The sequence below is a fragment of the Trachypithecus francoisi genome, unplaced genomic scaffold, assembly GCF_009764315.1.
Source record: "Trachypithecus francoisi isolate TF-2019V2 unplaced genomic scaffold, Tfra_2.0 Lachesis_group19, whole genome shotgun sequence".
NCBI lineage: Eukaryota > Metazoa > Chordata > Mammalia > Primates > Cercopithecidae > Trachypithecus > Trachypithecus francoisi.
In genome coordinates, this window is record NW_022681464.1 from 37,815,434 (window position 1) to 37,828,007 (window position 12,574).

Genomic DNA, 12,574 nt, shown 5'->3' on the forward strand with positions numbered 1-12,574 from the left:
TAAAACAGGGACCTGCAAGGCAAACCATGACAGAGTAACAAATTAGGCACGTGGCATGAGGCTACAGTGGAGTGCACATAGTAGAACGTGAAGACAACAGCACAAGACTGATTCTGTTTGTAAAACACAGGAGTGCTAATACATCAGAATCGAGCAAAAGAAGTAAACGGTGACTTTCTGTCAGGGCTGGGGGCTCGGAGGCTGAGGTTCACAGCCAGTGTGAACATGGCACTCCAGCCCTCACAGATGTGCTACAACATCACATCTTTCAAATTCCGCATCATTTTCTAAGCCTAACATTTTTCCAATTCAAAAGCTGACGGAGATTACATGGATGTATATGACTGCCAAAATGCACTGAACTGCACACTTACGGTCTGTGAATACTGCTGTGTGTAAATTATATCTCAGTTTTTTTAAAGTGAGAAAAAAAATCAATTGAATGCTAAAATAAATAGCCTGAATTATTTATGTGGGATCAATTTTAGGTGCAACATGAATTTTAAACTATTTCACTGGTAGTATGTAATGGATAAATGGGGTTGCTAACCACCATAACCAAAGATCACTAACTCTGTTAACAACATCTAGCAGTAACCTTAGCACAGTACTAGTCAATGAATTTCAGCATGGCTAATGATCTCAGCTGGCATTTGGATATAGAGCATTTCCCATAAAACAAATGGAGCCCTGCAATACTTCTCTCTGTGTTCTGTGTCAGAATCGAAGGAGAGAAAAGGCAGGGAGCATCTGTAAGATCCATGTCACCCCGAGTATCTACACTCACCCCAGAAGAACATGGAGGGTTCTCTAGAAGTCAGTTATTGATCAGCAGATGAAGTATGTAGATCATCAGAGCAGTAGGTGCTATCTGTGAAAAGTCTTAGGCTCCCTGGATTTAGCTCCCAGGTATCACTTTTTAAGTAAGTCTGCTTTAGTGGATTAAAAGTTGAGACTCCTTTCTGATGGTTTGATATTGAGCCTCCATTTTTGCTATTGCTTGGTATTTGAAATATTTCCATCAGTGGCATGTTTCATATATTTGCACTCAAGATTATGCTAGAACACCATCCAATATGCAGAGTCTCTTCCCTCCAAAAGGCTACGTATGCCTAGGTGCAATGTTTTTAATCTCTCTCACAAACACAGACATCCGTCCATCCTCTAGAAGGACAAACAAGGCTTCTGTTATATTTAAGCCTAACGCCCATCTTTAGGAGGGGAGGGAGACTTACTAGGTACAGTTTAAACAAAGCTCTGTATAGTTTAAAGCTCTCCAATTTCCAGAAATGAGTTTCTTCCAGCTGTGCTATAGCAATCTGCTTTAAAAACGATTCCCTCTTCCATCTGCCTCCTTCAAGAGCCTCAATTAACCTTAATTCTATTATCAACAAAATTCTTGAAAAGTAGAGTTTAAACGAAATGCCATTTGTCAAAACAAAAGAGAAAACTATTTTGTGCATTTATCTTCTCTAGAAAAATAATTTCTTTTCTAAATGGTAGGGGCTGAGGAGAATATGCTATAGGAAAGCTGCAAATTCCACAACGCCACAGAATTCCTAGTCCTCACAACTGCAAAAGCAACTGACTTCCTATTCTTTTTCTCTTAGATTTTGAACACGTTGTTTCATATGCTGTTAATGACCATAAATAGCTTCCCTCAAATAATGTTAAGAGTCTAGGTGCTGAGCTGACAGGGGCCTTGTAAAGGCCTCTTCCATCCTCTCACTTTATAGATTAAGAAACCAACGCCCTGGCCGGGCGCGGTGGCTCAAGCCTGTAATCCCAGCACTTTGGGAGGCCGAGATGGGCGGATCATGAGGTCAGGAGTTTGAGACCATCCTGGCTAACACGGTGAAACCCTGTCTCTACTGAAAAATACAAAAAAAGCTAGCCGGGCGAGGTGGCGGCGCCTGTAGTCCCAGCTACTCGGGAGGCTGAGGCAGGAGAATGGCGTAAACCTGGGAGGCGGAGCTTGCAGTGAGCCGAGATCCGGCCACTGCACTCCAGCCTGGGCGACAGAGCAAGACTCCGTCTCAAAAAAAAAAAAAAAGAAAAGAAACCAACGCCCTGAGTGATGAAGAGGCTACTGTTCTACAATCTATAATGGGCCCAGTCTGTCTACCTTTTAGCTCAGTGTTCATTTCAGAATACAACCTGAATTTTCACAGATGTTTACATTTTGTTTTCTTTTTTTAACGACCTAATTTCTGTTGACTGTATTATTTAAGCAGATTCTATTTTAAGGAAATTTCAGGAAGCGTTCCTCCAGGTGGCAGCATCTACTATTCCACGGTAACCTAAAGAAAAAGCAAACCACCAACCACCTGAAAATGACTGCAAGGCCCCAGCTTACACGTGTTTTGACATGCCTGCTTACCAAGCCAGCAAGGTGCTGGCTTAGAGATAGGCTGGCAGCCATTCATACCTGTCAACCAAATCAGTACACAGTGGATACAGCCTTTCACACCATCTGGAAAAACAAGGTGTGTACTAATATTTCTGCCATGCATTGGCTTACAACATTCATTTACAAATTCCTTTGGAATAACGATTCTTGTACAATTTAGTAGGGAACTTGGCCTATGTTTTAGAAATTTTTTTTTTTACTTCCCAAGCTATAGGTTGTTCAGGAATTCTCAACTTTGCTCTATTATGTCTAACAAAGGACATATGTTAACAAAATTTTAAGGCAAAAGCATTACTTCGGTGCTCTTTTTGGTAGATCTTGGAAGAATTTTAGTTGGTAAAAATATTTTTAGGAACGAAGCACTTCTGGGAGCATTACAAGGCTGATCCTAATAAAATTTAAGATGTGTAAGCATTTCAAGTTTTTCTCAAAAGAATACATGTTTCTTGCCCACCTACACATTTTACTATACATAAGACAAAACTTTTAAAGGAATTGTTTGTTTATATATATATATATATATATATTTTTTTTTTTTTTAAAGATGGAGTCTTTCTCTGTCACCCAGGCTGGAGGGCAGTGGTGTGATTATCGGGTCACTGTAACCTCTACCTCCCAGGTTCAAGTGATTCTCCTGCCTCAGCCTCCCAAGTAATTAGCCTGCCACCACACCCAGATAATTTTTGTATTTTTAGTAGAGATGGGGTTTCACCATGTTGGCCAGGCTGGTCTCCAACTCCTGACCTCAGGTGATCCTCCCGCCTTGGCCTCCCAAAGTGCTGGGATTACAGGCATGAGCCACTGTGCCCGGCCTTTTTATAATGTTTTTAATATTCCTGAAGTCAAGCAGCAGAAAAGTAAAACTTCTCATACTTTATTCTCCTACAGAAGAGAAGGACAAATAGCCTTTGAAAGACTGAAAGGAGGAAGGAAAAGGACAGGAAGAGTCTCTTTTTAAGAAATTCTGGTACTTTTTATCAGCTTAAATTTCTTTGGGAATCGATGATATATAAAAGTAGAGTTCAGAACATTTACGATGAAACTCTTCTCGGCTAGTATTTTGACACTGACAAAAAAATTACCGAAATTTATTGATTCATTCAGGATTTTAAAATTTTGTAAATATTGTGTACTCTGGTTTGTAGAGCTTAACATACTTTTCCATTATTGCTTTCCATCTTTTGTTGTTTAGTCCTATTGGAGGAATTCTGCATTCTATCAGAACTGAAATCAAAGTGTTCTACATATTCAGTGTGGGGGGAGTAAGAGAGAACACCACAGACATGACAGCTCGTGAGCAACGAAACAAGAGGAGTAGAAAACAATTTCATGTATTAAAAATGGCTGTTACTTATAACATCAAATTGTAAAAAATTACTATCAAATGTAGATGTTTAATTCTAAGATTTAAAATCTAGATTTCAAAATTTTAGAAAATGAAGTTTTACAAAAAAGGGATTATGTTATTCATTAATGCAGTATAATTATAATATACTAATACTATATTAATTAACATTTTTTTGCTGGGCTCAGTGGTTCATGCCTGTAATATCAGCACTTTGGGAGGCTGAGCCGGGAGGGTTGCTTGAGGCCAAGAATTTGAGACCAGCCTGGGCAACATAGCAAGACACTATCTCTACAGAAAAATTTTTAAAACTAGCCGGGTGTAGGGGTAAGCACCTACAGTCCTAGCTACTTGGGAGGCTGAAGTGGGAGGACTGCTTGAGTTCGGGAGTTCAAGGTTACAGTGAGCTATGATAGCACCACTGCACTCCAGCCTGGGCAACAGAGGGAGAACCTGTCTCAATTAAAAAACAAAACAAAGCATATTTTTTTTCCTGATTTGACCCATTTAAAACAAAAGACTGGCAAACAAAACATATACTAGATTGAGGTAGAGTTTACCCTTGATATATATTTGGTTTCCGTAACTAGAGAAATAAATTATTTCCCTCTATTCTAGGATGAAAAACACTTGAACGGCACTGTTTTCCAGGAAGTAGGGTGTGACCTCTTTTCAGCAGAGGGGGTGAAAACACACAAGTGGACCAGCAGCTCCCTCCACAAATAAAGAGTCTGGAAATGCAGGGCCACTTGTGGGCAGCAGCTTCTTGTCCAGTAGTCACCAATAAAGAGAATCCCCACCATGGTCCTACTGCCAAGGTGGCCACTGAGTGGAACAGGTGAAAGAAAACGGAATCTTGAATGAGAAAATGTGTGCTACTCCCAACTGTTACCCTTCAACCCCAAGCAGTGCTGACATGAAAAACGGCATATAATGAGCTCTTCTACAGAGCAGGTAAATAAGCAGCAATCAAGATTGCTCACATAAAAAAAATAAATAAAACTCCTTCCTTTGCAATTCCAATAAAACAAAATTCAACTCCTCAGGAAAAAGATACCAACCCTAAGGCCACTGGGTAGGGCAATTCCAGAGATGACACTGTGTCCAACTGTATCTGCTCACCCAAGAACAAATCACTAATTCAGATCTTTTGACTTAGAACTTATTTGGCTCCTGGAAACTTATTTATGGAAAGAAACACACAATCAGTCTGCTAAAAATGACATTTCAGTAGCATATTTGTAGAACAGTTGAAAGGAACAAAGTAACTGCCTTTGCTGCTGGATTCCACAATAAACTGTAAAGGGGGAAAACAAGCCCAAACCTCACACTATATATCCATGAAAAACTGGCAGCTCCTGGCTTTGTATGAACTCTAGGTACCAGCACAAGACCCTTCCCAGGCTGAGAGCCCTACCGTGCTGCCTGGGCCCCCTTGTCATCATCGGAGCTCACGCCTACATCACATGTGTCTTCTGCAGCAGGAGAGGTGGCCTGCTCTTCCTTCTTACTGTCCTGTTTGTATTTCTTTCTCCTTCGTTTTTTCTTTTTCACAGAACTTGGAGTAAAAATTGTCTCTGTTTCCAAGACGTGTGAGATGTCTGAACTCTGAGATGGTGTTTCATCTCCACCCGATTTCACCAAAGGGGTGTCAATATCTTTAAAGAACTGATCTTCAGTAGGAATCGGTGAGGTGGCAAGGTAAGCAGGAAGCTTTTCCTTAAGGAGAATGGAGAAAGAAAAGTTATCCATGACAAACTCAACAGTGAATTAAAGCAGTAATATATTGAATACATAAATTTTCACAGTGGTAAAAAAGAAAATACATATTCCCTAAAGGCAAGACAGTCCCATGGAACTAAGGTATTGCCTACTGTACTCTGAGGAGGCCTTTCCCTTGTGAGGCAGCTAAGTGCTAGCCCATCTGGGTACATGTAACCGAGTCTGCCTGAAGGGACTGACACGCCAAGTCAGCATGAACACCCCAAAGCCATAATGAAAGCTAAGCCCATTACATGAGTCACAAAGCAAAGATCAAAGCAGCAACAACAATCTCAGGAGGTATCACACAGGACTCGCTCAAGAACTCACACAGAACATTCAGAACAGGACAAAGTAGAAGGCAGAGATTAAGGACACTGTATCAGACAAAGGGCAGCAGGACAGGTGAGTGACGTGAGGATGCAGTGATACAGAGTGGCCAATGCTTACGTTTTGCCAAATTAAGTGGAGAAAGGCAATTAGAGACAATATCCTATAACAAATGACGTTAGTAAATTTTTAAACCATAAAGCACTTATGTTTTTAAAAAAATAAATATTCCTTCTTGTAGGAATTCAAAAGAAGAAAATAACGCCCAATATTTAGAAGCAGTCAAACTCCTAATACTAAATAAACGATCAAGTCTGGTGTTCAGTAAATTCATGTCTTAGCCATTTGTTTCATTCATGGAAGGCACATAATAGAGATAAAAATTAACCTCAGGCCGGGCATGGTGGCTCACGCCTGCAATCCCAGCACTTTGGGAGGCCGAGGCGGGCGGCTGAGGTCAGGAGTTTGAGACCAACCTGGCTAACGTGGTGAAACCCTGTCTCTACTGAAAATACAAAATCAGCTGGGCATGGTGACACATGCCTGTAATCCCAGCTACTTAGGAGGCTGAGGCAGAAGAATTGCTTAGATCTGGGAGGGGGAGGTTGCAGTGAGCAGAGATCACACCACTGCACTCCAGCCTGGGCAGCAGAGCAAGACTCCATCTCAAAACAAACAACAAAAAATTAACCTCATATAATTTAAAACACTCAAGCTTTTAAACAACAGTTCTGAAAATGTATGGGTTTCTGTCATTGTTTTTTATTAAGCTTTTGAACTTAGCTTTGATAAACATACTACCCTGAAGCTAAAGTTTGATTTACCTAGGAGAAATGTGTGTTCACTAGCAACACACACTTACAGAGAAACTGTAATAAGATATTCTGAATGCCCAAAAGAAACCCAGATGAGAGGTTGTGGTCTCTGACTTTGAGGATTTTTTAATTCAATGATCTTTATTTTACTTACTGAAAGCTGTTTTGGTTTCTGGTGGTATTTCTTAGTTCTATTATAGCAATGTTTGTGGAATGAAGATAACCTGAACGCCTACCAGTAAGAAAACGGTTAAACAAACTGTGGTATGTCCATACTATGGAATACTGTGCAGTTATCAAAAGCACAGTTAGGTTTAGAACTAGACTTGAAAAGAATGTTGATGACATATAATTAAATGAGAAAAATTTGAAAGAAAAAAAAGCAGATAAATGGCAACTGGGTTTTTGGTCATTGTTATCCTACTCTAAATGACGAACCCCTAGAGGAACAGCAGCATGCTGTATTCATAGCATGTGGCATAGCTTAGTAATTACAACATTTGTTGGATAAATTAACAATTTTTTGTTTTAAAGAGAAGCATACAACACAAGAGAAACTCTGGTCAATGTAGTCACACGTGGAATAGGGAGAAAAAGGCTGAAAAGTTGACATTCTCAAAGTTGTCCTTGATAAGCATAGTTTTTAGTGGAACTGTCAGAATAAGCCATGAAAACGAGGTAATTATCAATAACCCAGTCCTCTCACTTACTGTGCCTGCTGATCTAGAAGTTCAGTGTTATGAATTATCTATAATTTTAAGAAACATACAAAAAGTGTTTTATTTTTGTGACAGATGTCTTTCATTACTTTTCATTCTGCTCTCTCCCTCTGGTCTCTGATAAGGAGAAATGTTGCTTAGGCCAAGTAAATGCAAACAAGGTATTATAAAGACAAGTAGTTAAGAAACTAGAAAAAGCACCAGTCTGATCAAGCTTCCCCTTCATAAATCATAGTGTTTCAATGCTGCTTTACATACTGGTAACTAAGCAGTTGGCTTCTCAATCAAAAACTGATAAACAATCCTCATTTTACTATTGTATTTTTTGGTAATAATTTTCTTTGTAAATTTATTATATCAAACTGTAAGTTCATCTTCAAAGCCAAAACAGTAGTCCTGTATCCTTAATAAGTTGACGCTCATCAGTTTTGCTATTTGAGATTTTATTCTTTATTAAGAATGATGTACTGATGCCTTTGAAAGAATTTTTAAGAAGATTCACATTATGTGATCTGAATTTTTAGTGAGAATGTAAAATCTACAAATAAATAAATAGATCCACACTGAATCCATCAAGAACAGTTAATCAGCGTTCAAAGTCAGTAGATACAGAATGTATGTGCTAGGGAGGGGGGATCATAACAAATGATGCTCATTTGCTAGAAGAAGTCAAACATGTTAATCACTTATAAAAGGATATAGGCCAATCAATTTAACTCTCTTGAGATCATAATAAATGAATTCACCTGACTACTAAAGGTGAGCGATGTAATATCCCAACTAAAATGGTAAACATGATTCCCAGTGGAAAGGACACGTGTGGATAAACACATAGCCAGAAGAGAAATGCCTTACTCAGGCAGAAATGAATGTATTCAAGTCAAGATGCGAACCAGAAGCAACACTAAGTAAGTAGGCTCACTAAAGTTAGAAAGTGATGTGCCTTCCCTTACAAAAAGTGCAAGTACATGCATTCAGCATGCTCCCTGCACCCTGAAACTTTGTATGGAGAGAAATTCCTCATCCCTTCAGCTCCTTTTTGATGGCTTAGTTCTTCAACATGAAACTAAAGCTTGTCTAGCCAACAACAGTCCTGTGTACAATCAACCATAAAAAACTGCTAAACAGTCAGTTTGGGCCACGTGCCAGAGGCTTGAGCACACTGTGTAAGGAGGGTGTGACCCACGCGAACTTACATATTCTTCTTCAGTCTCCTCAACAAAGAAAGCTTCTCCGTTGTCACCCAACTTCATGTGAAGATCCACTGCATTGCCGTTGATTTCTATATCAATCTGTGGGAGAAACAAAGTATGACTTAATGTTCAAGGAGTCTTTCCTTCAAGTTAAACTAAACCGGAACTCTGAGTTCTCAAGCCAAACTTAGTATAGTTTTGAGAACTACATACAGCCTCTGAGAAACACTGCTACTTGCCCCTACCCAACCCCTAAGAAGCCAAATGGAGCTGGTAGAAGGAGAGATGGATAAATAGGAATTGAAAGAAAATGTTTCACCATCTTATTTTTACAACATATAAAAAATTTTTAAGTTATTTTTCAAATTTAAAATGGAAATATTATTGTCAAACATTTGCACACTTTCCAAGTTATGGCACAGGCAGGCCTCACCTCACACAGTTCAGATACACATAAGTTTCAGGAACCTCAGTATGTGAGCTGTGAGCAACTGCATCAAGTACAACCTCACTGACAGCTCTTCAGCCCACAACTCACTATGTAAGTAACAGGTGACAATCGGTGCTGTGACTGGTCACTGATGATGGTGGTTCCATTTTCCCAGGAACCAGGTGAAATGATGGGATAAGTAATACCATGTTTAAAAAAATATTGAGGTAGCCATATGCGTTAGGCCATTTCTGTGTTGCTATAAGGAAAATACCCAAGGCTGGGCAATTTATAAAGAAAAGAGGTTTAACTGACTCATGGTTCTGCAGGCTGTACAAGCATGGCATTGGCATCTGCTTGGTTTCTGGGGAGGACTCAGAAAACTTTTACTCATGGTGAAAGGCGAAGTGGGGGCAGACACATCACATAGTGAGAGCAGGTGCAAGAGACTGGGGGTGCCACACAAAGGTGCCACACACTTTTAAACAACTGTATCTTGTCAACTCAGCAAAAACTCATCCATCCCCAAGAGGATGGTGTTAAGCCATCCATGAGGGATCTGCCCCCACGATCCAAACACCTCCCACCAGGCTCATCTCCAACACTGGAGTTCACATTCCCACCAGGCTCACCTCCAACACTGGAGTTCACATTCCCACCAGGCTCACCTCCAACACTGGAGTTCACATTCCAACATGAGATTTGGAGAGGACATCCAAACCTTATCAACACATTTTGTCAAAATTCTTGTTATAAAACTCCTATGTATGAGCCAGGCGCAGTGGCTCATGCTTGTAATCCCAGTACTTTGGGAGGCTGAGATGGGCAGGTCACCTGAGGTCAAGAGTTTGAGACCAACCTGACCAACATGGTGAAATCCCGTTGCTACTAAAAATACAAAATTAGCCAGGTGTGGTGGGCGCCTGTAATCCCAGCTACTCGGGAGGCTGAGGCAGGAGATCACTTGAACCTGGGAGGTGGAGGGTGCAGTTGAGTCGAGATCACACCATTGCACTCCAGCCTGGGCAACAAGAGTGAAACTCTGTCTCAAAAAGAAAAACAAAACAAACAAACAAAAAACCTCCTATGTATGAATAACATAACCACACTGAAGCAGGTGAGGAAGAATGGGACTAAGACCTTAGTCACCTTGGAAACAGCATTTTGACTTGTATTGTAAGTCTAAAGACATATTTTATATAAGTTACTCCAAACAAATATTGTGCAGTACTTAGTACATTCACAGAGATTTGAGTTAGCAATTCTGAAACTATTTTGTGTTAGGATTAACTAAGCAGATATACTGATGATACTCAGAGCCATGTTTCCCGTTGAAAGAGAAAAGTTACAAATAAGGAGGGGGAAGAAGCCTGTGATGGCGGATGGGAATTGGAGGAACCGTGTGCACTCATGATTTTTATATATAGATGCGGGGTGGGTGGGTGTGTGTGTGTGTCTGCACACACATCCAACCCACTTCCTAGCTCTGCCAGCTCGGGTTGCCTAAAAGCAATGATACCTCAGGAGTAATGAGCACACCTAATAACCAGATCTTTGTTTGTGAATACTATTCTTCAATAAAAGAAACTGAGGTAAAATAACCAATGCCAGAGCTGAGGCAGGGAAAGTAGCTTCTTCTGGAACATCTTCGGGTACCGGGAAGTAAGGGTTCAAAAACAGATGGGAGTATTTCAAAGGAACTCAACTTGAAGGACCTATACTAACAGTCAAATTGGGACAATTTGAGCAACTAATTTCATTTTTGGAGGCTATCCATTTATCCAGGGTAGCCGGGAAAATAGAAGAATGCTTCTGTAACATGCAAATTCAGACTCTATTCATACACCATCTCAGAAAAATTAACACTTCACAGCCCTTACTTTTAGAAATCAAATACGACACTTCTCAATATGACTACTTACTTTATTATCTTTGTCTGACTTTAAATGGAGTTTGGTCTTTCCAAATATTAAACCTAACATCAAATTATGCCAATATTGGCAATACTTAAAAGAATATGCTGTGAACTCTTTAGGCAACAACAACACAAAAGTTTTAGAAATATTTTGAGAGAGCACCAAGTTGGAACAAATTCTTCCCACCAAGGTGATTATTTTAAAAAGGACACTAATTTGATATATTAAATGCTAGTAAAACGGTTTTAAAAATAACCCCTCATTTCCATATAGTCTTACTTCTTACACTGTGGCTTAATTGTGCTGAACATAATATAGGACTAAGATGCTGAAATGAAACTGGTATCTCTGAGAAACAGTCGATGTAGTAGACTTTTGAACTGGCTTACCACTCTTTGGGTAAGAATATCTCAAATGTCTTTTGAGAGTCTATTCATCCTGTTTCCAATCATATACAAGTTGGGTCTCAAATCCAAAAATCTGAAATCCAAAAATGCTCAAAAATCTGAAACTTCTTGAGCACTACCATGACACTCAAAGGTAATGCTCAGTGGAGCACTTCGGATGTCAGATGTCAGATTTTCAGGTTTGGGATGCTCAACCAGTAAGTATGATGTAAATATTCCAAACAATGAAAAAAACTGAAATCCAAAATGCTCTGGTCCCAAGCATTTCAGATAAGGGATAGTCAACCTGTATTTCTGGTGTGGCTTTAGCGAGTAGAGGTGGACTGTTGTCCAAGCCAATAAATATACCCCTTTTCCAGCTACAGAAACTGGTCCCAGAGATATGTCTGCTCCTTTGACAGGGAGGCTAAATGCTGATACTGCTGTAGGAAGCTCTCTCCCCACTGGGGGTGATGCGTTAACAGATTGTGAGCCTGGAGGTACTGGTGGCCATCTTACATTACAGAGAAAACACAAGTGGAAGCAGAGCTGAGAGGTGGGGAAAGAAAAAGGGAATTCTGACAGCAAGTTGTTTTGCCTAAGCTGGAAGAGGATAAATTTCTGTTATCAGCAATGAAAACAGTGTTAATACGCTGGGTTATTTAACTTTGATAATAATCTGGCCAGATATGGTGGCTCACATCTATAATCCCAGCACTTTGGGAGGCCAAGGCGGGTGGATTACCTGAGATCAGGAGTTCGAGACCATCCTAGCCAACATGGTGAAACCCCGTCTCTACTGAAAATACAAAAATCAGCCAGGTGTGGTAGTGGGCACCTATAATCCCAGCTACTCAGGAGGCTGAGGCAGGAGAATCGCTTGAATCAGGGAGGCGGAGGTTGCAGTGAGCAGAGATTGCCCCACTGCACTCCAGCTTGGGTGACAAAAAGTGAGACTCCATCTCAAAAAAAAAGAAACTTTTATAAATAAGCAAGTCATCAGTTTTCTGATATCAATAAAAATAAATTTTAAAATATCAAGTACAGGTTTACTTTATAAAATTAAACTCCTAAGTTATTAAATTTACTGGGAGTACTGCTGTTCTATCAAACAATTACGTATCGATGGCAGTGGGAAAATTATTATACTAAATCACTCTAAACAGTGGTTTCAAGCTGGTCATGATTTCAAGTTCACTTCACAGGTACACCCATACTTGAAAAATTGGGGTCTTACTTTCAAATCAATGGCCAGCTTTCCCTAACCCA

General features: G+C 39.9%; 1 protein-coding gene across 6 annotated transcripts in view; it reads right to left on the minus strand.

The window, feature by feature from the left end:
* The window catches only part of LPIN2 (lipin 2), a 104,449-nt gene that overhangs the window by 26,637 nt on the left and 65,238 nt on the right, over positions 1-12,574 (minus strand). For all 6 annotated transcript variants that reach the window (XM_033178218.1, XM_033178217.1, XM_033178214.1 and 3 more), the window contains exons 3-4: positions 8,577-8,672; positions 5,173-5,474 (exon numbers count right to left, since the gene is read on the minus strand). In XM_033178218.1, the coding sequence (XP_033034109.1) occupies positions 5,173-5,474; positions 8,577-8,672 (398 nt within the window). The remainder of the gene's footprint in view (positions 1-5,172; positions 5,475-8,576; positions 8,673-12,574) is intronic.